Here is a 24825-nt window from a genome sequence, read left to right as displayed (position 1 = left end):
GAGCAGCGCGGCCGGGAGCGGGAGAAAAGTTTTAGTCGCTGTTTTCCTGCAGCCTCCGTTACAGATAACGCGGTGGTGCCTTGTGTTCCTGGCTGCCGGCCGCCCGGGCTGTGCCGCGGTCCTGCTTTCCCGGGCTGCTGCTTCGTCTCGTTTGATGGCCAGGGCCCGCGGGCAGCAGATCAGGTTTCCTTTGGAAAGCGGTGAGCAGCAGCAGCAGCAAAAGCCCAGCAAGGCTCGTTCCCCGGGGTAAAGGGACCATCGGCTTCAGGAGATCCCTCCCTGGTTGTGCAGTTTATAGAGTTGCACAAGGAACTGGGCTGAGGAAGAAGTGCAAATGTAAAATAAACCCTTGGATAAAAGTGATTCTCAGTCTGGCTCAGGGAAAGGCACTATTTTGCAGTGGAGTTCATTATGTGGTTTCTGGCACAAGTGAGGGATGTGAAAACTCCTTCAATTCTCAGATGACCTGTCTGGAAGATAATTTTCTCAACCCTGCTTTTAACAATGAGAAGGATAGTGAGAAGCAAAGTAGTATTGATATCTGAGAAATGAAACTTGAAAGCAGAGTAATAGCCAAAACCTATTAAATTGACTGATGGTTTTGCTTTCTTACAGCCCTGTGGATCTTCAGATGTTACAGTGTGCAATTTTTTGGCAATGTTCTTCTGTCTGCCAGGAGCTCTGCTTCCTGCTTTGGGAAAGTTGGTGCCCAGTGATGCTCTTGGGAACCAAACTGGTGATGGAGTCTCTGAAGTCAGTGAGTGCTGGGGTGAGCAAGACCCAAGCCCTGTGGCTTTCATGGCACCTTATGTTTGAGACCCAGCCTTCCTTGTGTCAGATGATTATGTGAACTTCTGCTGCCGTTAGGTCATAAAATCAGATGGATTCATCTTCCCTGGGCAAGGGGACCTGTGATTCTCTTCTGTTCTACTCAGTAGCACTTTGGCTGAATAGCCTGGGAAGGGATGACACGAGTTCCTGGTTTTTTCTCTGCCTAATCTCTTCCTGCCTTGAATCTAGAATTTTTTTTCTTTATTTAATAGTAATCCTGACATCCATCTGCCTTTATTCTTTAACAAAATACTGACTTAACAAAATACCAACTTCCTGCTAGTGTTTCTCTCAGATGGGTTGTCTGTTTGGCTCTTGCCTTTTACATTTTTTTTCCTTGATATCTGCTCTTCCTGTTGCCCTTTACCCAGGGATGGGCTCTGAAGGTGAGCTCCCTGGAGGGCTCTGTGCTTCTTCAGTCCTTGTGGGCTTAGTGTGAGAGGTGCTGAGTTAGTCTTGGGAAGGTCTAAGCCTCTCTCTCCGGTGGGAATGTGGAGGGCAGAGGGGCAGCAGTGTTCAGGTGGGTGAGTGGGCACGTGGCAGTTGTCCATGCTCTGGATGTCATAGGCCTCAAGTGGCTTGAAAAATTGCTGATAAACCTTTTTGGTAAGTGATCAGGGAACTCAGGTTGTAGCAAGGTGGCTTTCTGACAGTAACTGTCACCTCTGGAGAGCAGATGTCAGTACAATGGCTGTAGTAGGGGTTGTATTAGAGAGAGATTATGTGTTTTCTGTGAAATACTTATAAAGTATATCTAACATCCCAGAACTTGATGGTGTAGACCCTTTATGTTGATGCTTCTCTGGTTTAGGCTCTATTAGGTCTTCAGTCTTCCTTCCTTCTCTCTGCTGATGGTCTTTCCATCTGCTGTATTAATAATGATTTCCTCTGTTGAATTTTCAGCTCAGGCTCTGCTTTTTTGGTTCCGATAAAAACCCAAGAAGCACCCAGTTTTGAGAGAGCTTGTCTTTGTGCTTGAAGTCCTTCTGCATCATAGGCAAACATTTCATTTTACACATGAAGCTACTGAGCATGAAGGGCGAAATGTTCGTGTTTGCCCCCAACACCCCCCTCACTCAGCACACGCTTTCTGAGGGAGCAGTTCCTACACCAGTAGGAATTGGGGGTTCCCCGACCACTCCCCTGCACTTGCTCCAAAAACCCCACCTCTGCTTTAGGCTCCGAGCTCCTGCATATTCCTTCAAAGTAAGTGCAGAGTGTGGGTCTGTTATTTAGTTAAGTAATTCTCACTGTCTAACCTTACTGATCCAGGAGTTTAAAATATTTTGGCTGCAGCTGTTCATAGTAAGCCTTTGGGGATTGGAAATAGAGCTTAAATATCTTTATTTTTGGAGTTTTTGGGCTCGTTAGTAAGTTCTTTCATGCTCACCAACTTCTACAGGAATCTTTGGTCTTAAATGCTGAAACATCCATTTTCAGTGGTTTATATGGTAATAGCTACTAAAATTCCTCAACGAAAATGCGTCTGGAGGGAACACATTGAAACCCAAATTATTTATCACACTAAGGAATATTGGAATTATGCTCAGTTTCATAGTAGGTGGTAAATATTTGAGTTTCACATCTCTCAGTTGTTCTACCAGTGCTAATGCTGACAGTTTATTTCCAGATGTGTCTGTCTGTGAGAATCTGGGGATGTTTTAGTGTAGCCTCTAGGAACATAAACATTACCTCTTTCCAAACTTGAGAGTGTGTAAAACTGCTTGGTAAACTTCAGGGTTTTATTTATTCTTCTTTCCACCTCTCCTCTTAATTAGCTTGCCTATCATTCCGAGATCCTTACTTATTTGAACCTCAATAAGACATATTCACGTGAAATATGAATATCCAGCTGCATGAAACTTAGGAGATGTTATTTGTGGCAGTGAAAGTGCTTTTTTGAAGCTGAAATGCAGAAGCGTTGCAAAAACAGATGTAAAAATCGGAGGGTGCTCTTTACGTGGTGTGACAGTTGCGTTTTGTTTTCCAGTTTGCTGTTTCAGTGATTTGTGCTAAGTACAGCCTCTCCTGAGTGAGTGAGTGAGTCCTGCTCCCGCAAAGCGTTGGGTGCCTTTTGTCTAAAGCAAGTTACAGAACTGTCCCTGTGTTGAATGTGTTGCAACAGAACATCACAACAGATCCAATTGTGTGGAGAGACCTTACCAGCCTTTTTTAACGTCTCGTAGCTGGACATAAGCTGAGTAGTAGATGGGTTTAGCTGTGCCCCAGTCCTAACAGATGGCAGCAATTCCCAATCTGAATGACAGTCAAAGTGGGGTCTTAAATGAAAAGTAACTGCTGGTCCTTGCAAAGAAAAACTTCTTGCTGCTAAACATAGGGGACAAATAAATCAGTACCTAGGAAATCCCACCTCAAAAGCATTTTACACCTGAAGCAATTACTTGTTTCAATATTCTTTGCATATTGACAAGACTAACAGAACATTTATTTTATGGCAAGACCAAAGGAATTATTGAATATTAATAAGATACAGATCTGATAATTAAATTTCTGTATGAAGGTCAGGTGGCAGGCTGGCTGTATGTGGCACCAGAGGTTTTGGTTGGCCTGTCCTGCTGCTGAATGTCTCTTAAACATCACACATTATATCTGTCCTGTGTCTGTTACAAATGCTGCTGCTCTCCGAAGCCTGCAAGGGTCACCCGAAGAGCTTTTGCCTCTTTGCTTCAGTGTGGCAGGGAGCTGCGGGGAGGCAGGTGGTTGTGTCTTCCCATTGCCTTGCCCTGGCACAATGGGAGTTTTCCACAATGCAGCAGGATTTGGGAATCCTTGTCCTCCCTAAGGACTTCTGACACAGTAGAGAAAGTGCCTCTGCAGGCGCTGCCGACAAATCGCTTGTGCTGTGGAACTGCTTCAGTGCTTGGGAGAAGCCAGTTCTGATCTAAGGGCAGCCACGGGGAGTGTGTTTGCAGTTAGCAGCAGCTGATAAGTTCCTGCCATGAGCTGCTAACTGCCTGCCAGTCCTTCAGCCAGCCTGGCGATGGAAAGTACATGCTGCTTTATCAGTTGCAATCAGTTTATTTAATCCAGTGCTCCTCAAATGATGTTTCACGCTCCTGGAATGAACTGGAGTGTGGAATGGGAGGGATGGAGAGTGCCTCTGCCCTTCCCTCACAGTGAGCAGGGGGAAGGGGCCTGCGGCCCTGGGGACAGGGGCAGTGCTGGGGACCTGGGAGGGAAGGGGAGATCTTGCAAAGTGGGTATTTTGTTTCTGACCCTCCTTCTTCCACTCCAAACACAAGCTGGAGCCCAAGGCAGTGTTCAGGTGGAACAGGAAGGGGAAGAGGCCCAGTGGGTATAGGGTGTGAAGAAAGGGGAAAGGGTGGCACTAGGGAAACCTGTGTCATGAAGTTTAGCACTGACTGGAGCCATGACTAAGGATTGTGGGCTGTGTTCATTTTTTGTTTGTTTTGTTTAGGTTTTTTGTTTTGGTTTTGTTTGTTTGGGGTTTTTTGTTTGGTTGTCTTTTTGTGACTTCTCTGTGTCCCAAGAGCTAGTGTCTTGGAACTGTTGTTTCCTCTAAGCCCAAGGGTTTTGACCACAGTGACACATGTTCCCCCTGCTGTGGCCCCCAGAGGAGGGAAAGTGCCGAAAGGATGGAGAGGATATGCTTCCTGCAGGCTCTGCCTGCTCTGATTAATTTGCTATCACATGAGCACACGTGATTGCTGCCTCTAACCAGGAAAGACATAGTTTGTAAAATGAAAATCTTGCTTCCTCACCTTCCCTCCTCCCTTGAAGGGAATCATCAGGTTTTTTATGTAGATTTTGGGTGTAAATAAACACTTGGAGACAGCTAAATAGGCAGACCTATTTAAATGGTGGGTTGTCCCTAGGAAGGTGTATTTCCAGGCCCAGCTTCTTGTTTGGTTTTGGGTCAAGAAATGTCTAAGGGCGGCACTCAGAACATTCCCTGTACAACTAACTGGCTTCCACAATGTGCCAGCTAAGCGTAGTTGGCGAGCAGTCCTCAGGGTGCCATTCGTGACAGCCTGAGCTGATCTAAGCTGTGGCTGTTGAACACTCCTTGCTCTTCTCCTGTGCCAACCTTGTTTTCCTTGTTTTATTGTTCCTGTGGTCAACTGGCTCGGATAACTGGTAAGACTGCTGGTGGGAGAGGAGGAAAGAGGAGGCAGCGCAGTCCTGATGCTGCTGGCTTGGGCTGCCGCCGTTCCACCTGCTTAAGAAGCAGTTTTGATGTTGCTGTGAGTGGGCACTGAAGCCTCCTACTGCCAGGAGGGCTGCTCCTGCCACCCCTCTGAGTGTCATCACTGCTTCTTCGTGTTGGCACAGGTGTTCATCTCACCTGAGTTAGATCAGATCTTGATCCAGCTAAAAACTCAGCAGACAAAATGTTTGTGCTGGCTCAGCTTTCCGAGTGTTTTGATGTGTAGATCAAAACCAGCAGCGCGTGGCAGATCTCCTTGAGCTGCCCAGGGCTGCCTGGTGAGACTGGCCAGCAGTCCCGTGACAAGCTGCTGGCCTTGTCACACCCCGTGCCTCCTGGGGCTGCTGGCTCTGGCTGGGCTCCCCAGCCCAAAAAAAAAACCCAACCCAAAAACCCAGCACTGCGAAAACGTGGTTAGTTCAGTGTCAGCTCAGCTCCCTGAGCTGGCTCAGGCTGTGGCGAGGGAACACGCACAACTGTGGCTGTGCGGGGAGCGATGCTGAGAGGAGAACTCTGTGCTTCTCCTGTCTTCTTCTGCAGACAGGCTATGTTTGAGAAATTTTCTAGTGGCTTTTCTTTCCTGAATCTTTGGGACAAATCTGGATTAGGGAATGACTGTGTGTGTGCATTGACCTCAGAAGGATTTCAGATATCCTGGGGCATACCTAATTGAGTTTATGTCTCAAATGGACTGCTGGTTCCTAACTGAAACTTAGTGTCATCTTTTTTTTTCCTTTTTTTGAAAAAACAACAACCCAAAACCAAGCTCATAGCTAATTAAAAAAAATTACTAAGGTTGAAAAACAGCTGTTGGACTCTCTTCTGGGTCTTCGAATGTATGGCATGGATGTGTGCATCTTGAACTTTCAAGGGGCTGTATCATGGCAAACAGTCACAGTTTTGGTAACTCGGGTCATAGACATTTCTACTAAATATGTTTTTTTTTCTTCCTTGCCCCACAGGTGTTACTTGGATTGTAGCATAGAGGCACTATGTACTCAGAGTGGAGATCCTTGCATCTTGTCATTCAAAATGATCAGGGTAATACCAGTGTTCTTCACAGCTATCCTGAAAACGTGGGGAGAGAAGTGGCAAATGCAGTGGTGCGTCCTCTTGGACAAGCTTTGATTACATCGTCCGTTGGGAGTGAGAGTTTACTGAAAACAGACAAGGAAGTAAGTGTGTTTCTGAGAGATGATCGTTTCCTTCGTGCTAGAATGGCAACTTCATGATTTTTCTATAGCCTCTTTTATTTTTCTCTCGTTAATAGCCCAAGTTTTATGAAGTGTGCTGTGTTTTTAGGTTAGTAATCTACATGAGACTTCTATTAACAGCTAGTTCATGGCAATACTGTACTTCATGACCTCGTAGTGTTTATCTGAGCTACTGTACCAGGAAGTTCAGGCTAAACAAAAAAACCCAACAAAACCCAAAACAAACAAAAAAACCAACCCAAACCACAAAATCCCAAACAAACAAAAAAACCCACAACCCCACAACATACCCCCACCCCCAACCAACCAAACAAAAAATCCAATGAAGGAATTTACCAGTTAACACATAAAACCTTTCTAATTACCTTCATTTTTAAAGCAGCAGTCTGTGACTTTTAAAAAAGGGTTTGTATAGTACAGATGTTTACTAGAATTTGAAAATCTTCTGGTGCATCAGCTCTGGTGTCAGAATATAGAGTGATTTGCCATTCATTAATAATCTTCATAATGTCGTGATATACCGATGACTGACTTGGTGTTTTTGTGCAGTGTGTGTTTATAGAGTTGCCTGTACCACATAACTACTGTTATTTTGTTGAGTTAGAACCAACGTGCGTGGACCACTGTTTGCTTGCTAGTATTTACTGTTACTAACTTTTGCTTTGTGTTTGGTTAGGTAAAATGGACTATGGAGGTGGTTTGTTATGGCCTGACCCTCCCCCTGGATGGAGATACTGTGAAGTACTGTGTCGATGTTTATACAGATTGGATTATGGCTCTCGTATTACCTAAGGACTCCATTCCTTTACCAGTTATTAAGGAACCAAACCTTTATGTTCAAAGCATTCTCAAGCATCTCCAAAATCTCTTTGTACCGAGGTGAGTGTTAGGGCTGGGGCACTTGGTGGGGCTCAGGAATTCAAAGCTCTAGTCAGTAGGGAACCTGTCAAAGAGGCCTGATGAGCTGTGGAGGCTCTTGATTAAAATAGGTCTGCTGTTGTTGCACAGTTGGGAGGAAGGTGTCTCTCCAAACCTGGTTTGTAATTTTCAGTACCAAATTGAGTTGTTGCTGCTGTGTTTAGGTAATTAGAGGTACAGATGGTTCATAGACTTGAGTGTTTACTGTTCTAAGAACTTCAAGAACCATCTCTATTAAGAGTAGAGGGTGGGATGAAAAGGTTCAATAGTATTTCTGTGTGACCACCTGCTTGGTGTTGTGTAAAACTCCGGTAACTAAGAGCACATCATGGCAATCCCATGCTTTGACCCCATCTGGAATACTGCATCCAGGCCTGGAGCCCCCAGCACAAGAAGGATGTTGAGCTGTGGGAGTGGGTCCAGAGGAGAAACAGGAAGATGATCCAAGGGCTGGAGCCCCTCTCTTATGAAGGAAGGGTGAGGGAGCTGGGCTTGTTCAGCTTGGAGAAGAGAAGGCTCCAGGGAGACCTCATTGCAGCCTTCTAGTACTTGAAGGGAGCTTAGAAACAGGAGGGAGAGGGACTTTTGACCTGGGCAGAGAGTGACAGGACAAGGGGAAATGATTTTAAACTAAGAGAGGGGAGATTTAGGTTGGATATGAGGAGGAACTTTTTCACCCAGAGGGTGGTGAGACACTGGCCCAGGTTGCCCAGAGAAGCTGTGGATCCCCCATCCCTGGAGGCATTCAGGGCCAGGTTGGATGGGGTCCTGGGCAGCCTGATCTAGTGGTTGGCCACCCTGTCCAGAGCAGGGGGGTTGGAACTGGATGATCTTCAAGGTCCTTTCCAACCCAAACCATTCTGAGATTTCTGATGTGCTGGAGGATCTTGCAGTAAGCGGCTGCTTTGTGCCTGCATCTTGCTGCCTGTTAAATGGGTATCATTACACCGTCTGTCACTGGAGGTTTCTAAAGAATCCTGTGGAGGGGTACTTGCTGTCTGACAACCTGGTGTTACACCAGGCATCTTGGATGGTAATGAGATACACATGTTTCTAGGTCTTGGACAAAGTTACAGTCAGAATGCTCAGACATCGTACTTGATTTATAGTTTATGACTGTTCATGACAAAATTACCTACTGCTGTTGAACACATGTTGGATCAGCAAGAGGAGGTTATTTAATGGTGTCCTGTGAAACAGTGCTTAAATATTAGCTACCTGAAATTACTTCAGATCAATATTTAGTGTATGTTTGTAAGTACTGGATCATCTGCTTTTATCAGTGTTAATAATATATCACTGCAAGTGGCCTTCAAAGTGCTCTGCTGCTCTTGGATCACTTAAATTTACCTGAAAGCTTTGTTAATAAAGGGCTTTGAATAATAACTCATACAAATTCAGATGAGGACTTCATTGCTATTAGTTGATTGCTTCAAAGTGTACCACCTAACCTTAGTTGTCACAGCTCTTAACTTGTAGTGAAAGGCATTTTAATTCCCATTAAAGGATGGTCAGGGCAACAGCACACATCTGAGGAAAGCATGCTTCTGCATTAGACTTCTGCAGAAAGTTGTCTCTCAGCTTTAATACATGCAGAATAGAGTCTGCTGTCTGGGAACCTCTATTCCTTTGACACAGCAGAGAATGAATTCTTCACTATCCATTGAATTGTTCTTGCTATGATCCCTTGACTGCTTTAACGCTGGGGGCCCTGGTAGCTGGCATTTCAGTAGTCCTGTTCCCTGCGTGCTGTTGGCACAAGCTGCTATTCCACCCTTCTCTACCAGCTTCGTTGATGGAAGACTGCATGTGATGGCTGTTGAACAAAATAATTAACATCCAGAGACAAGGAGGGCTTGAAAATAATTATTTTAAACACTTCCTCCACCCTGCTCCCAGTATAATTATTCTATTGTTTTTCTTTCAAAAGCCTCTGAGATGTATCTGAAACACTTTTCTGGCTGTTGCTGTCAACACTTTTATGTTCGAGTCCCTACTCTGTTTTCAAGAAAAAGAACTTAAAGTTCAAGTTGTGTCCTCTGAGGAGCTCTGTTCAGAATTCATTCCAGCAACAGGAAGACATTATATAATGGAAATTAAATGCAGAACTGAGTTGTGCACACCTTGCTTGGGTGAAAGCGAAGGCTCACGTTCTTATGTGACTGTGGAGGGGAAGAGGAGAATAATTTCTGGTTTTAACCAAGTGATCTAGGTTGCTGGTGCTGATGGGCTCCTGTAGAACACTTAACCAGGAGCTCTTCAACCTGTGTTGAACTATCTCCTAGAAAAATCTCCTGTTCTTGTGTTGAAAGTTTATTATCAGCCTATATCCTATGGAGGACTGTGACTAAAATAGCTTCCTTCTCTCATCCTGGTCTCCTGGAAGGGATGTAGTTGTTGGTTTGGCTGCCTTAAAAGCGGAGGCCCAGAGGTGTGGTGAGGGTTTCGGACCCTGAGGAGGATACATAGTTGAGGTGTGAAATGCAGGAGCCTTAAGTGAGCAGTTCAACTTAAATAGCACCTCAGAAACATGTCTATACCAAATAGATGCTTTTTTTGTAATAACTTCTGCTTCTCAAATGAAATAGTGAGAACAATTCTTGTTGCAAAAGAGTGTGGGAATGAAAAGGCCAGGTTCTGCAGAAATCTAGACATGAGTCTGCAAAATGCTGCAATCAGAGTTTACCGTTCAGTTGACTTTGGACAAGAGGAACTGATAGATGGACGGGGACTTTAGAGTTGCCTGTACCAGCCTGGCTCAGAAATATCCCATTAGTCATCTCTGTAGAGCCCCGTATGCAAGGTGACTAATGGGATATTTCTGAGCTCTGTAAGCCCTCTTCATATAAATTCCTTAAATCATTATGGGAAAAAGTCTTGAAGCAGGCTTTGAAACTTCAAGCCTATCAAGATTAGGGGTATCTTTTGATGTCTGCTCTGTTGTTGCTCAGGGAAAAAATAGTGCTATAACCAAGGCAGGGCTCACGCGTCCCGAGCTCTGTTGATCTCTGTTAGGATCTACCAGTAGCATCAAGCAACCCACTGAAGTCCAGAACTGTGACTAGCAGTCTGCAGTTTTGCATTGGATATTATCTTGTCTCTTTGTGATCTTGTTTCATTTATTCTATCAATATAAGAGGTGATAGTATTTTTAAAACGTGTCTGTCAATAAATAATCTCAACGGGAGCTGCTATTCTAAGAGAAAAGCAGGTCTCTATCTGGCGGATCAGCATGTTCTTAAGATGCTTAGCATGCAACATGACTTGTGGGTTACACCACACTATGTTTGGTAGGAACCAGGTAATACTACTTAGTAGTCCAGTGGTAGGTCGTATTTTTATGACTTTTTTGGTCATCCTTTCAGTAAGCGGTAGGAGGGAAGAGGAAACGACTTACAAGTTGAAATACAGCTTGAGTGTCTCCCATACGCTCTAATCTGTAATCTCCTCTTTCACCCTTTAGACTTTCAGGCTTCCTCAGCTTTATTTACTGGTGTCCTCAGATACTGTCCAGAGCATTTCATGTTACTATTTTGTACTCGTTCTGCCTTGTCCAAACTAACTGGTGGGGAGAGAGTGTGCTGCTTTGTGCCGCTTCTGCAGCACCTCGTGTGGAGTGACTCAGCAGTGACAGTGTGGAGCTGGTTGTTACTGTAGAGAAAACCTTGATAATATCAACTTGTTCCCTGTCTTCATTATCTATCCCCTTTTCCTTTAGTCTGACTTTCCTACTTAATGACTTCTTAGAAATTAGAATTTTTTAGAAATTAGAATTTTTTAGAAATTAGAATTTTTTAGAAATTAGAATTTTTTAGAAATTAGAATTTTTTAGAAATTAGAATTTTTTAGACTCTTTTAGAGTCTAAAATTCTAAAACCTCTTTTAGAATTTTTTTTTCCCCAACACCTGAGGAATCTGGGGGAAGGGTTGCATCTACATTTGGAAGCAAGAGGAGAACTAGGAAGAATTTAAATTAGTTTGCTCACAATATTTACTCCTAATTTTGCCATTTTCCTTCCAAATTATGTATGTCACAGTTAGTGATGTCTCAACTACATTCTCATTGTTTGGTCTAAGATAAATTCCTTTGGGATAATGGGTTGTGCTTGCTCCAGTTAGTGTTTGCTCTGTGGTGTTGAGTTCTGTGTCATGTAGACAAGACTGTTATGGTACATCTTGTTCTCATTAAGGCGGAGTTAGGATGCTTAGAGACAGAGTTAGGGTGCACAGAAGCATATTAGCTCATGTTCTTGGCTCTCGTTCAATAATACTGATGTTTCCTCTTCTAATTGCTCAAAGTTCAGATTACTGTGTGCATCACTTCATAGTTCTTGTTTAGAGTCTCAAGTGTTGTTTTCTTCTCTTGCAGGCCAGACCCAGGATCTAGTCAGATTAGATTGTGCTTGCAGGTTTTGAAAGCTGTCCAGAAACTGGCTCGTGAATCGACAATTATGGCAAGAGAAACCTGGGAGGTTTTGTTATTATTTCTTCTTCAGATCAATGACACTCTGCTAGCAGCTCCAACTGTGCAAGGTTCATGTTCGACTTCCATTTTGTTCGGTTACTGGAAAAACCTTTGGCTCTACTCGATGTTGAGGTGCCAGGGGAATGGGAGGAAACCTGCTAAAAGCTCTTAGTAGGCACCAAAGCGCAGTAGCTGACTCCTAATTCTGCTGTGCTGCTCTGATATGAAATTCTGAATTGTCAGAAAAGACTGAATCATTTGGAGCCAAGTTCTCCTAAATGTATTTGTGCAGAACACTGACTGCACGGGAACAGTTCACGGTGAAGGGTTTCAGATAATGATGTTCCCTGTTTATTTCACTGAAGCCCCTCTGTGTCTTGCTGTTCCGCCTGCCTACTGGAAAGTAATATTGTCAGTTTATGAATTTTTTTTTTTTTTTAAAGGCATCAGTATAAATAGAGTGCAATAGAAGCCCAAGACCAGTGAATTCCCAGTGTCCCCTAGTGACACACGTATGTGGCTGGGCTTTATATATTGTTTGGTCTTGTAAAATGTCTAATTGGATGTAGTTAGCAATTGGTAATCACTCTTAAACAAAAAATGGTGAAAAAATGAACTTAAGGATCTTTACACACTTAAACTGAAATCTCCTTGGGGGGATAGTTTAAGTTCTTTAGGTTGAATACTCACTAAAGGCATGCTTTGTTTCTCTTATAAGGTGGCATTGCTGAGAATCTGGCTGAAAAATTAATTGGAGTGCTGTTTGAGGTGTGGTTATTAGCTTGTACCCGGTGCTTTCCGACACCACCTTACTGGAAAACTGCCAAAGAGATGGTGGCCAACTGGCGACATCACCCTGCAGTAGTTGAGCAGTGGAGCAAGGTCATCTGTGCCCTGACTTCCAGGTAGGAGAAATCCCATGGAAATAAACACGTGGGTATGGGGATGATCATGGTTATACATATTTTTCTCTGGAGTTGCTTATTTGGGGAATGCACAGCAATCCAAAAGTGAATGAGCAAAACAAAGTGAGAGATTTGCTAAGTTTCTCTGGCTTTTACTGGTTTTGTGTGTCTGTTCTGGGATCGTCTCTGTTATTGTGTCATCTCAGCATCTCTCTGATGTTTAGCACTTTGTAAAGTGGGTATTAGTGTGTGTACATTAGTCTCCACCACTGCGATTCTTCATCATGTCCCATGAAGAATGAGTCATCAATATTATAGTCTGTATGTTTAATGGCAGCCACCACCACAACTCTTAGGTGCTTGTCACTACTGCATGTTCCTGTGTTTGAGGTGACTCTTGGACTCGACCTCTCGTGCCCTGCGGACCTGAAGCTGTGCTGTGGCTGCCTGGTGCTCATGCCCTGGCAGCAGGGATGGGGTGGGCCAGGGGCAGGCTGTCCTCTGAGCAGTGGCACTCTGCTCCAGAGAGTATCAGGGGAGAGCTGTACCAACAGTGAGGGTCTGTGGGACAGGTTAGGCTGTAGTAGAAGGCCATGAACAGTGAGGGGAGTCTCAGCATCCTTCATACTGCGGCTTTGTGGTATGAAGTCTTTGTGGGACGGATCTCAGCCCCTTGGAGAAAAGAACTGTGTGAATTGGTGAGGAGCAGGGTTCTGACTGCCCTCCTCCCAGCTCTCTTGAGATGTCAGTAACTATTTCTATGCAAGTTCAAAGATGTATTAAAAGTGCTGCACTGTGAAAAATACAATAGTGTGCTTTTCTGCAAGGGTTTATTTTAACTCTGAAAACTTTTGTTTTTGAATTACCTGTCAAAATTCCAAGTGTAGATAGATTTTTTTTTTTTTTTTTTTTCCTCCTCCCCAGGTTATGCAGCTACTTGTTAAACCAGTGGGAAATAAAGCTGCAATACCAGTTCTGTGTATTTCCCACGCTATTTCTTTAGCTATTTTTAGCTCATTAGATGTAGTGTTGCATAACAGAAAATATTTTATGATTCACTGATCTGAAAAGAACAGCTCTGTCTCATAACATGCGTTGGTGTTCTGCTCCATGCACTATGCCCATACTTTATCTACCACTGCTTAACAGCCTTCATTCTGTTGGTGCAGTAATCTGCAGGATTTCTGTAACTTTTCAGTCTGCTGTTCAGTAATGTTGGTTTACACCTAATGCATAGAAAGCTGGACTCCTTTGAGGCTAACTTCAAGTTCACTGGTATTTTAAGCTGCACTTTTAATACTTCAGTGAAGCCCCAACTTCAAACAGTTAAAGTGTTGTTTTACTAAACAGTTTTCTGAATTGGGTCATTAGCAATAAGCTGAGAGTAAAGGCCTCAACTTAAAACCATATGGAAAATTCTATTTGGAAATCTGTACACATATGCAGAGTTAATCTGTTTGCAGCTGTGACTTCACAGCAGGGTGAACCTGGGGTCTCGTTTGCGTTGCCATACCAATAGATAATACTTTTACCAGGCTAGGGTGCTTTAGTCTATTTTAACTGTCTCGGATGTGTGGATTGCAGTTTATTTCTGTTTTCAGTCATTCTTGAAAATGTCCCAAATTTCAGTTAAGATTTGACTGTGCTCCTTGAAAAACTGATGCCTTGCAGCTTCTGGGGGGGAGGCACTGTGAAGTAGTGCAGTCTGCTGCAGAAGAGAGGTGTGGGGCATGACTCTTCATGGGATGTGCCCAGACTTTTCAGGGTTTGTCAGAGCTAAATAATTCCTTAGCAAAAACCTATAATGGGGCCGTGCCTCTGGGACATCAGTGTGGCCCACTGGGAAGCAGTTAGTGCCTGGTACAGGTGTGTGTATTGCTGCTGTGCAGCTGAAGGCCTCAAGTCCCAAAGCTCACTTGCTTTTCTGTCCAAGCTAGTGACTGTGATAACCTGTGGTTCCAAACACACTCTTGAGTATATTTTGCATTAGTTGACTCCAAGTTACTGTAGTGTCCAGTGCTGGGGGAAGTGGAAGCTGATAATTCAGCCTATTTAACTATTGGTTTGGGAGCCAGCTGTTGGCTTCTGCTGTCTTCCCGTTTCTCCTCGTTGTAATGACTTTGTCTCTGTAAAACTGTATGTCTTTAAGTGAGCAATGATGAATGGGACATTTCTTGTCCATCACAAGCAGCTCTTAGCTTAGAAATAGAGCGTGATAACTGAAGCAAGAAATGGTGCTAAAGGTGAGTTTAGCTTAGTGAAAGACAAAAACTGATTTCTGGGAGTGGTAGGCTACTGGCAAGTGCTGCTCAGATCTCCTCCATCCTTCTAGGGAACACCAAGATTATGCTGATTAGGGAAATTGATCTGTAAGTTTGCAAAGCTGGGTATGAAGCAGGGGTCAGATCAGTCAGCAGTGGCTCAGTGAACCTTATTGCTGACTTGTCAGGTAGTTACAGCACTTCTAGAGAAAGATCTCCACTTATCCAAGCAGTTATCCTCGTGATATTGTGTTGCTGTGAAGCTCTCTGCGGGTTTGCTCTTCACTGTTGTACAACTCCCAGCTTCTGTAAAATGTAGCGCATCTTTTTGGAAGAGCTTGCTACTCTGTGGATTGCAAATCCTGTGCTGCCTGTAGGATGGCATCAAGTTTAGCTCAGTGTGCTGGTGTAAATTGTAAGTCATCAGTAATTTGGAATTTAGACCTGTAAGCTAGTGTGACTTGCTGGTCATGGGACACTTCAGCTGAAGAGCCTTGAGGATAAGGGCTTACATTCCTTTTTTTTTTTTTTTTTTTTTTACCTCCCCTCTCCCTTCTTGTGTAACATCTCATCAGTTATGTATGTGCCTCTGTTAATTGGTAACCCCCAGCTAAACAGATGGGAGAGCTGCTGTGGGGTGTTGTGCCTTAGCAGCTCTTTGATGTGGTTGGACCTTTGGGCAGGCTCCAAGGCGTGTCCCCTCCCAGGCTTTGAGAGGTCTAAATGATTGTATAAAATAGGGATCTCTAGGAAAAGCTGGGATGTTGTGTTGTTGCCTGTGGGCTGCTGATACCTTTGAGGCTCAAATGCACTGTTAAATTTTTGAGGAGTATTAACTGAATGGCAGATCTGTCTGACTTGCTTTCTAGATTGCTGCGTTTTACATATGGACCTTCATTTCCTCCATTTAAAATTCCCGATGAAGATGCTGGTCTGATTCCTCCTGAAATGGATAATGAGTGCGTTGCACAAACTTGGTTTCGCTTTTTACATATGCTGAGGTATTGTGATTACAGCCCTCCACTGTTCATATTCTTGTATCATTTCTATAAATTTGCATGACAAATGAAAAATTTCTTTAGAGATTGCTAAGATTAAGCACCTAAATAGAATAAAGTGTGAGAGACTTGTTGTCCCAGTGCCCTGCAGCAGTCCCAGGCAGGGCTGTGAGTGGGTTGTTCAACTCTGAACTCTTTGACTCTTCCAGAATGTTAACTGGTTCATTTCATTAAAAAGTTTGTAGCTATTTGGCATTTTGGAGGATACGAAAAACAAGACTTATACAATTTGTTTCTCTGAGACAGCAAACAGGAAAAGCAGAACAATAGCTCTGAGAGATCTATACTGCTTCCATTTATTTTCCAGGGTGTTAAATTTAACCTACAAAAGATTATTTTTAAAATGGGTGTATCTCTTTGTTTCTGTGAAGAAAGCTGTATAGTTAATTTTAATATCCATGTTTGTCTTCCTTAAATACACAACAGAACCAAGTGGCATGCTTGATTTTAAAGATTCTTGGAAATGGCATGGTATTAATGTTCTGAACAGCCAGAAAAATAACGGTGTTATATAAATATTAGGTACCAATTAAAGCTGGATAAATGTTAGACTGTTCAAAATCTTCTTTTTAACTAATTAAAAAAAGAAAATCTGTTCTCTTTCTTCATTTGTGATCATAATGTCACAAGTACTGTACTCTTCAAATATGGAATGACTGTTACAGGATTTTTATCAGTCAGGAAAAATTACCCAGACTTTTACAGCCCCACTCACTTTCTTGTCACTAGTTGCTGGTAATAATTAATTGCTTACCTTTGGAGAATAATTTTATCAATGTAAGGACCTCTTAAACTAAGTTCAGAAGACCTCATAAGTAATTAGTATTACTGCAGTGGTGGGATTGTTCTGTCAAGTGTATGCTCTGGTTCACTGGATCTTAATAAAATTATTCAGTGTATTTGGGTAATGTTTGAAATGAAGACAACCAGGAAACGAAAACTGACTTTCTGTAATGGGGTAACAGCTAAAAACATATTGATATTGGATGCTATTTTGTGTTGCTGTTATTTAAACTAGTGCATCTTTTAAGTATTTTCAAAATCCTAATAGATGTTCTTAAACTGACCAAAATATATTTTGCTCTCTTTGTGTGCAGTAACCCTGTGGATTTGAGTAACCCAGTCATTATTAGCTCTACCCCCAAATTTCAGGAGCAGTTTCTGAATGTGAGTGGGATGACTCAAGAGCTGAATCAGTACCCCTGCCTTAAACATCTGCCTCAAATATTCTTCCGTGCCATGCGTGGGATCAGCTGTTTAGTGGATGCATTCCTAGGTAATGCTTTTGTCTTACCTGTGGTTAGCTAGGACTACTAACTTAATCCTTATTTTATCCTCTTTAAATCTTCTCCATAAATACAGCCATAACAACTTATTATTTGCAAGTATATCTTGGAATTGCTAGGGAAGGGACCTCAGGTCACTTTTAAATGACCATCTGTGTACACAATAATAGTATTTGAACGCATGAAGTTGTAGGTAGCCTGAGTTTCAAATGCAAAACAAAATAAATAAATTCAAAGTCTAAAAATAAAACCAGCCATCTCTTTCCCCAAACAAGGCTTCTTTCTCTTTTTGTCTAATCAACAATGCAAGTGTTACGCTTTTAGTGTGCTGTGAGCACTGACCACTTTGTTCATAAACCCTGTGGCGACAGCTCTGTGCAGTGCCTGTTTTTATAAGGTACTAAATTTTGACTGTCATCTTCAGATCCAGTGCCAGTTCCACTTTACGATTAGTGAGTGGCTAGTACTGCTGGGAAGAAAAGCTGTGTTTCTTTGTGTAACTGGGTAGCACAAATTTGACTGAAAGGCAGAGCAGATGTAAGCACTGGCTGGTAAGCACTGTCACTGGCTGGTGACACTATGTAGCACCTGAAACCCAAGGCATTATTCTTAGTGTGCTTTAGGCTTGCTAAAAATTCTTCAGAGATAATGTGATATTGTAAACTCTGAGGAGCTGCCTTTCTCCTCCTGCTTTTTTGCTTAAAGGTATGTGAACAGATGTTGTCATCTGCCAAAAGTGTGAGCTGATGTGAGGCTGCAGGAAACTTCAGCAGATACATAAACTGTATTCAGAAAAAAAAATCAACTGTGGAGTTACTGTCAACTTCCACGAGTTGTTTGTCGTTTGGAAAAATCTCAGTGGTTTAGTCCTTTTAAACAAAGCACCTCAAGATCCTCCTGTCTCACTGAATTATAACATAGAAATACATTCTGTGTTTCTGTAATAATATTGCAAGGAGAAGGTTTGTTGGCACTGTATTCCCCACTGCACACAAGTTTTTGTCACTATAGATTTCACTTTTGTAGAAATAGCTTTGTTTGAGAAGTTACTGAGTGATGTGAAAGAGCAAATGGTCGTTTTGCTTAAGCTGTGATATTGAATCTTGAAACCTGTTGTGCCCACTGGGTTCTTCCAGATGTCTTGCCACCAATTTTAAGGAATTTTAATGATCACTTTTTACTAATACCAGATATGAGATTTAAAGTATTCAGTAGTCTGTCAAATAATATCATAATTTATTAAAGGAGGATTGTATATAGGTAATGTATGGCCTCACCTTACAAAAAACCCCTCCTTGTTACTCTGTCAAACTGTCTTCCTACCTATGACAATAGGATTTGGCACTGAAACAATAGTATAACAACAAAAAAAAATTGAGCATTGGTAGAAGGTGTTCCTCTGAAGTGTGTTTTACCGGCTGTGCAAGCTGAATTATTATATGTTTTTAAAAAAAGCTGTTAAATATAGTATGTATTGAGGAAAGAAATACTACATCCAAGTTTTTTGTATAAGTGTGGTTATTAATTAATTATCAGTGAATAAAGTAGTTTGTAATGTTAGACCTGTGAGGGGGGATCCTGCAGTGGAGGCAGAGGAAGAAGCGGAGCAACTGTGAGCTTTGCACAGTGTGTGCACTGCTGCTGGGAGAGCTGTTGTAGTGAATTCCTCTTGGACCTTAAAAATAGTCTGGGGTTCTCATCTGAGCCTTTGTGCCCACTAGTGCTGTGGTAATCCTTTTTGCAGTCTGTGGCTCCCTGGGACTGTTCCCACTGGGGTGACAGTGATCACGTACAGAACTCTGTTTGGATGCAGTGGTGGGGCTGTGTGATGGTATCTGGGGACGAGATCTTCCACTCTGGTCAGCTGTGGAGTGCTGCTGTGGGGCTTCTGGCAGCCTGGACTCTCCTGTAAGCGTGCCAGGAGCTTTGCTGCCCACCTGAGCTTTTGATAGGGTGTTGAATTGGAGACCTCAGACTTCTGAAGATTCATGTAGCAAGATGAAACACCTAGGGTGGTGATAGCCCACCTGCAGTCCAAAGATGAAGGCTGCAGACTATGATGCACTCAAGCACAGGAGAGCTCTTGGTGGAAATAGGGCACAAAGATGATGAGGAGCTGGAGCATCTGCCTGACGAGGAGAGGCTGAGAGAGCTGGGACTGTTCAGCCTGGAGAAGAGCAGCCTGAGAGGGGATCTGATCAATGTCTATAAATATCTGAAATGTGGGGGCCAAATGGATGGGGCTGGGCTCTTTTTGGTGGTGCCCAGTGACAGGACAAGGGGCAGTGGGCACAAACTGGAACACAGGAAGTTCCAGACAAACTTCAGGAAAAACTTCTTCACTGTGAGGGTGCCGGAGCCCTGGGACAGGCTGCCCAGAGAGGGTGTGGAGTCTCCATCTCTGGAGATGTTCAAACCCACCTGGACACTTTCCTGTGCAACCTGGTGTAGGGATCCTGCTTTGGCAGGGGGGTTGGACTGGATGATCTCCTGAGGTCCCTTCCAACCCCACCATTCTGGGATTCTGTGAAATTAAATTCAAGCTGTAGGCGTGGATGTGAGAGTGCTCAGGCAGACCTAAAGCTGCACTATGGACCCCTTCAGCCAAGGCTAATGGGAGATCTCATTGCCTTCTACCCCAAGCGCCAAAGCACGTGGTTTTTATCGCGCCCTCCCTGACCTGTACCTGCATGATGTGTGTGTTTGGCAAAATACTGCATCTTTTCCACAAAAGTGTACCAAAACAATACACTTCCTAGTGCCTACTCTGCCCTCTGCGTGGGGTGGAACACTGACAGTTTAGCAGGAGTTAGTTGTTCTGAATGTGTTAGGAAAAGTTCTTGTGTGCTTCAATTAATGTGGTCAAAAAAAATCTGTGCCAGATCTTCAAGCACACTTAATGTTCTGGATGGGGTATGAGGGTGGGTGGTACTCGTTAAAATGGGAAGAAGTGCAGTTTGTCACTTCAGGTTTTGCAGAGGGCTGGTTGCTCCTGATTCTGCCTGGGAAGAAGTAGCTTTATATGCCACGAGTATTTCCCTGAAGCTGGGTATAGACTGAGCTAGGCAACCTGCTGCTGCCAGAAAAATTACAGCTTGATCCGCTTCCTTACCCCATCTCCTGTACTGACTTTAGCATTTGGCTGTTCAGCAAGCTGATGCAGCTCACAAAAGCAGCAGAAAACTGCATGGTGGATGGGTTTCATCTTGATTTAGTGAGCTGAGGTGGCTTTGAAGGGTCAGGCATCTTAGAGCTGTCTCAGAACAGGACATGGGAGGTGTGGTTAGGAAAGAAAGGCAAAGGTGAGAGGCATCTGAATTTTGGCAGCAGTGGGCTGTTAAATTGACTTTGGCAAATGAACCTTGCCCTCTGCCTGCTCATGGAGTTGTCTCTCCGTGTGCCATTTCCCTTGTTCTTCAGCTGTGGTTTTCTTTGATGGTTTTTAATCATTTGCTTCTCTAATGCAAGCAGGTTTTTCTTTTGCTTGTGCATTTATTTCTGCTAATAGTAAAATGGGAAAGATGTTTTTCTCACTACTGCTGTTTTGGGGGGCAGGAAGGAAAGCTAGTCTGTTTACAGAAGCCCCAGATTCTGGGCTGCTGTGGATGAGCCCATGGAATTCTTGCTGAAAGCTTGCTTTATTTCTTGATCTTCAGGCATTTCACGACCCCGGTCGGATAGCGCACCACCCACGCCAGTAAATAGGCTGAGCATGCCCCAGAACACTGCTACCAACACCACTCCTCCCCATAACCGAAGGCATCGGGCAGTGACTGTGAATAAAGCAACGATGAAAACCAGCACTGTGAGTTTTAATCTTCTGTATTTAAGTAGCTGACCCTTTTGATCTTTTTCTCAGTTAGAGGAAGTAATTTCCTTGCTTCTAGGAGCTGATTTGTCCTTCTGTTCCAATAGGTAACTACTGCACATACTTCAAAAGTGCAGCACCAACCCTCCTCTACTTCTCCACTCTCAAGCCCAAACCAGACAAGTTCTGAGCCACGGCCACTACCAGCTCCTCGCAGGCCAAAGGTTAACAGCATCTTGAACCTCTTTGGGTCGTGGTTATTTGATGCAGCATTTGTTCACTGTAAACTTCATAATGGAATAAACAGAGACAGCAGCATGACTGGTAAATATTACTGAAATATGTGTACACTTTTTTCCTTGTTTTATTGACATTTCCTACCTGCAAGATTAACATATGCATAATCAAAAAGAAAAATAAATCTGAAGTGCTGTATTGTGGTTAACCCCTCCCAGCTGAGACAGCAACTGCTATTAACCAAGCAGGTGCTTGGGAGCTTTAAAATTTAAAAAAACCAAACAAACCACTTTTTACTGTTAAACACTCCCTTGCTCTAACAAGCATGTCCCAATTATGCTAGTGGGGAAAACTTTATTAAGTGAAGGAAATAATGTGGTAAGAGTCCAGTTCCTAATTTTCAGTCTCCTTGAGTATCTCTCTGAATAATAGCAACTTTTTATCGTGACTCTTTAATGTTTGAAGAATAGTCAAACCTCACTCCAGATACTGCACAAAATGATACTTCTTGGTTTTGGAGAGAATTATGAAAACAAATCCTTAAAATAGCAAGTGAAGTTGCTGCCTTTCAGTGACTATTGCTGTGTGTTTCCATGCATGGCTTGATACCTTGGTTGTCCTCAGTCCTTAACTGATAGATTTATTTTGTCTCCTATGCTTTGCTCAGCTTTAGAAGCTAGCTGTTTCGAGACATGATAGCACAATGGGTGCTCTGCTCAGAGATGCTTTTTAGCACTCTTCTTCCTTTTGGTGATAATATTCAGAAAAGAATAAACTTTCTCACTCCTTGCATTTTTCCTGTTCTTCATGTAGTATTTTGAATGTCTGCTAAACTCTTCCGAGAGCTGAGGAGCTCATTGGCCTAAGGAGGAAGAGGTTCATTGTAGCAAGTTGGTTTTATAGTGGGACTTGACAGCAGCAGATAAATTGAGCATCTTTGTTGTGTCACAAATCCCTGTATGGAGGCTATGGGTTTAGGATTTGGGAATCTGTTAAAGGTATTTTTAGGAATGCAGCACATGTTTTTCGACAGTATTCGGTTGTGGATGTGAGGTTGTGGTAGGAGGTTCAAGTCCCTCTGTAAAGGCCCATGACACATTGCCAGAGAACTAGTAGAGTTTAGGAAGGAGTAAGGCATCATTTCAGGGTGTGTCCATTTGCATTCGCAGCTAATGTATTTCTGTATTTATTGCTTTTTAGATTGGTTGGATCACTTTAATTTTGACATAACTTATATCTTGAGCAATTTTAATGAAGTGCTTACCCTGAAAGGATGTCAGCCGAGATGCTACTTATGCCAGTGTCAGCTGTAAACAGAGGTGCTGTGGTTCTAGCAGAAGTACACAGTCATCCAGAATCAAAACGATTCACTTCCTTTAAGGGCTTCCAGGACCTTCTGTTCGTATGTGCAATGTCTTAAGTCACCTAACAGCAGTCAGAAAATTGGCATATTGCTGCTAGCCTTACCGAGGGACTTACTAGTTCCTGAAAACCAGAAACAACTATTTGGAAGTTGCTTGATTCTGTTCCTCTTCCACGCTCTTCAGAGCTGTCCATAGTGAGCTCAGGCTTGGCATGACACATGTTCTGTCATTTATTATCAGCAGTGGATCTGAGAGAATTATGTTGGTGGAGATCCAGAAAACTGTCTATGTCACATCCCGCTTTTCTAGCGATTTGGAAGACGGAATTAACTTATGGAATTTAGTCAAGTGTTTGCTGCCCTTCCAGGATGCCCTGAGTGATGTTCCTGCTGTGTGAAGTGCTGGTCACACCAATGCTATGACAAGCTGTTGGATGCCACTGAACTGAAGATGGACCCATGCTGCTGAAACTTTGTAGAGAGGCACCCAAGTCGGATTGCCTGATTTCTCCTTTTGGATAAATCCTTTTGTTCAGCCTCTGCTTTAGGTGGCAAAATGTAGCAAGACTTGTGAAGGGCTAGGCTCCTGCAGTTTCTGTTCACTTGAAGCATCAGTGTCTTTCAAATCGGGTTTAAGTTCAAATTGAAAAGTTTCTGTTCTGGGAGTCTAATCTGTGAAGCCTGATGCCTCTAGATGAAGTCTTTTCCTCCTCGAACAGTGTAAGGCAGGAGGTGCTGTGCTGGATTGATGAGGTGGGCCAAGAGGGTTGTGTAACGTCCCACCCCATCAGACAAGTGGGGCCCATCAGTAAGAATCAGATCTGCATGTTGTGCCTGTCCCCTGACTCTGCTCGTGCTTCTGGGAGTCTAATCTGTGAAGCCTGATGCCTCTAGATGAAGTCTTTTCCTCCTCGAACAGTGTAAGGCAGGAGGTGCTGTGCTGGATTGATGAGGTGGGCCAAGAGGGTTGTGTAACGTCCCACCCCATCAGACAAGTGGGGCCCATCAGTAAGAATCAGATCTGCATGTTGTGCCTGTCCCCTGACTCTGCTCGTGCTACGCACTATATAGATATGGCTTTTAAAAAAAGGGAGGGCAGCAGAGGAGGGACCCGTAGCTGCCACAATCTCTGCCCTTAGGAAAGAGGGAAAAAAAATAGGTCTGCTTGTTATAAGACTTCTTTTTGGCTGCAGGTTGGCTGTGTGCCTGCATATCGTGGTCCATCTGCCGTCCCTCATAGCCTGGTACAGGAACACTTTTGACACTAGCTTTTGACACTATTTTGACACAAACTGTGTTTGACACTGCTGTTGATAGTCTTTGCATTAGCTTCAGGAAGCACTGTTATTTTTATGGATGCTTTAAATATTTAATGATTGGGAAGTTTCTACACTTCACTACAGGGCAAAGCTGATTTTTTGTCTTCCACTCGCCCACACGCTCTGTTTTTCTTTCAGGCCTGTACTGCAGCTCTGTAAGATCTCAACAGCTTTGAACCCTTCTAATGTTCAATTTGTTTCAATGCTGTGCAGTTAAGAATTTCTTGTCTCATAGCTCTCTGATGCGATTTCTCTGTTTCATCGCTGGTTAGAGGACTGAGGGCCACTTTGAAAAAGAAAGAGGTGAAATATCCTGATACAGGTTGCTCCTTGGTCCCGCAGAGAGATCCCCTGCCCTGGGACACCTTTCTGGAACACTACATCTTCTAGTGTGTTTCTTATTCTTCTTCTATCATGTGACACATTCTCAATGACAACCCATATGTCACGATTGCTAAAGAGTTAATTAGTAAGCTAAATGCAGGTGCCTAACGAGTAACCCTGTGGATGAGCTGTGGGCTCGAGTTCTAGTTCATTTCTTTTCAGTGAGTCCTACTGGTTCACGTGGACTAGCACATCATCCTTCTCCCCTCTTAAAACACAAGTTTTGAGGAGCTTTAGTAAGTAAAGAGCAGTTGATCAAGGCCAATGTGAATGAGTACCTATCTGCCCTTGCTTGTCCTCGAGCCTCACATATCTTTCTTCTTGAACTCTTCAACTTCCAGAAAGGAAGTCAAGAAAAATTACTGTGATCGGGAAAATGTGCAGCTTTTTGTAGGTTCTGAGCTGAAAAAACATCTGGATGTGTGGAAGGGTAACTGAGCTTGCTCTGCTTGACCCTGCTTTGGGGTGGGAGGGCGATGATAACATACTGACTGTAGCATCTCCAGAGGTCCCCTCCAGCCACAACTCTTCTCTGGGTCTGCGAATATAACTGCTACCTCATTGTTCAGTTTTCTGTCATCTTCATT

The 24825-nt window shown here is 43.3% G+C and overlaps 1 protein-coding gene across 1 annotated transcript in view; it reads left to right on the top strand.

Annotated features, from left to right (window-relative positions):
* Positions 1-6012: 6012 nt before the first annotated feature.
* The window catches only part of LOC104520551 (ral GTPase-activating protein subunit beta), a gene marked incomplete at its 3' end in the record, with an annotated part of 33036 nt that continues 14223 nt past the window's right edge, over positions 6013-24825 (top strand). Inside the window, 8 exon segments of the mRNA XM_010162264.2 lie at positions 6013-6195; positions 6911-7113; positions 11522-11685; positions 12336-12522; positions 15653-15784; positions 16939-17117; positions 20784-20932; positions 21043-21259. Coding sequence (XP_010160566.1) covers positions 6013-6195; positions 6911-7113; positions 11522-11685; positions 12336-12522; positions 15653-15784; positions 16939-17117; positions 20784-20932; positions 21043-21259 — 1414 coding nt within the window.

Source organism: Antrostomus carolinensis, unplaced genomic scaffold (genome assembly GCF_000700745.2).
Source record: "Antrostomus carolinensis isolate BGI_N321 unplaced genomic scaffold, ASM70074v2 scaffold21772, whole genome shotgun sequence".
Taxonomy (NCBI): Eukaryota; Metazoa; Chordata; class Aves; order Caprimulgiformes; family Caprimulgidae; genus Antrostomus; species Antrostomus carolinensis.
This window is presented reverse-complemented; position numbering and strand designations above follow the sequence as displayed.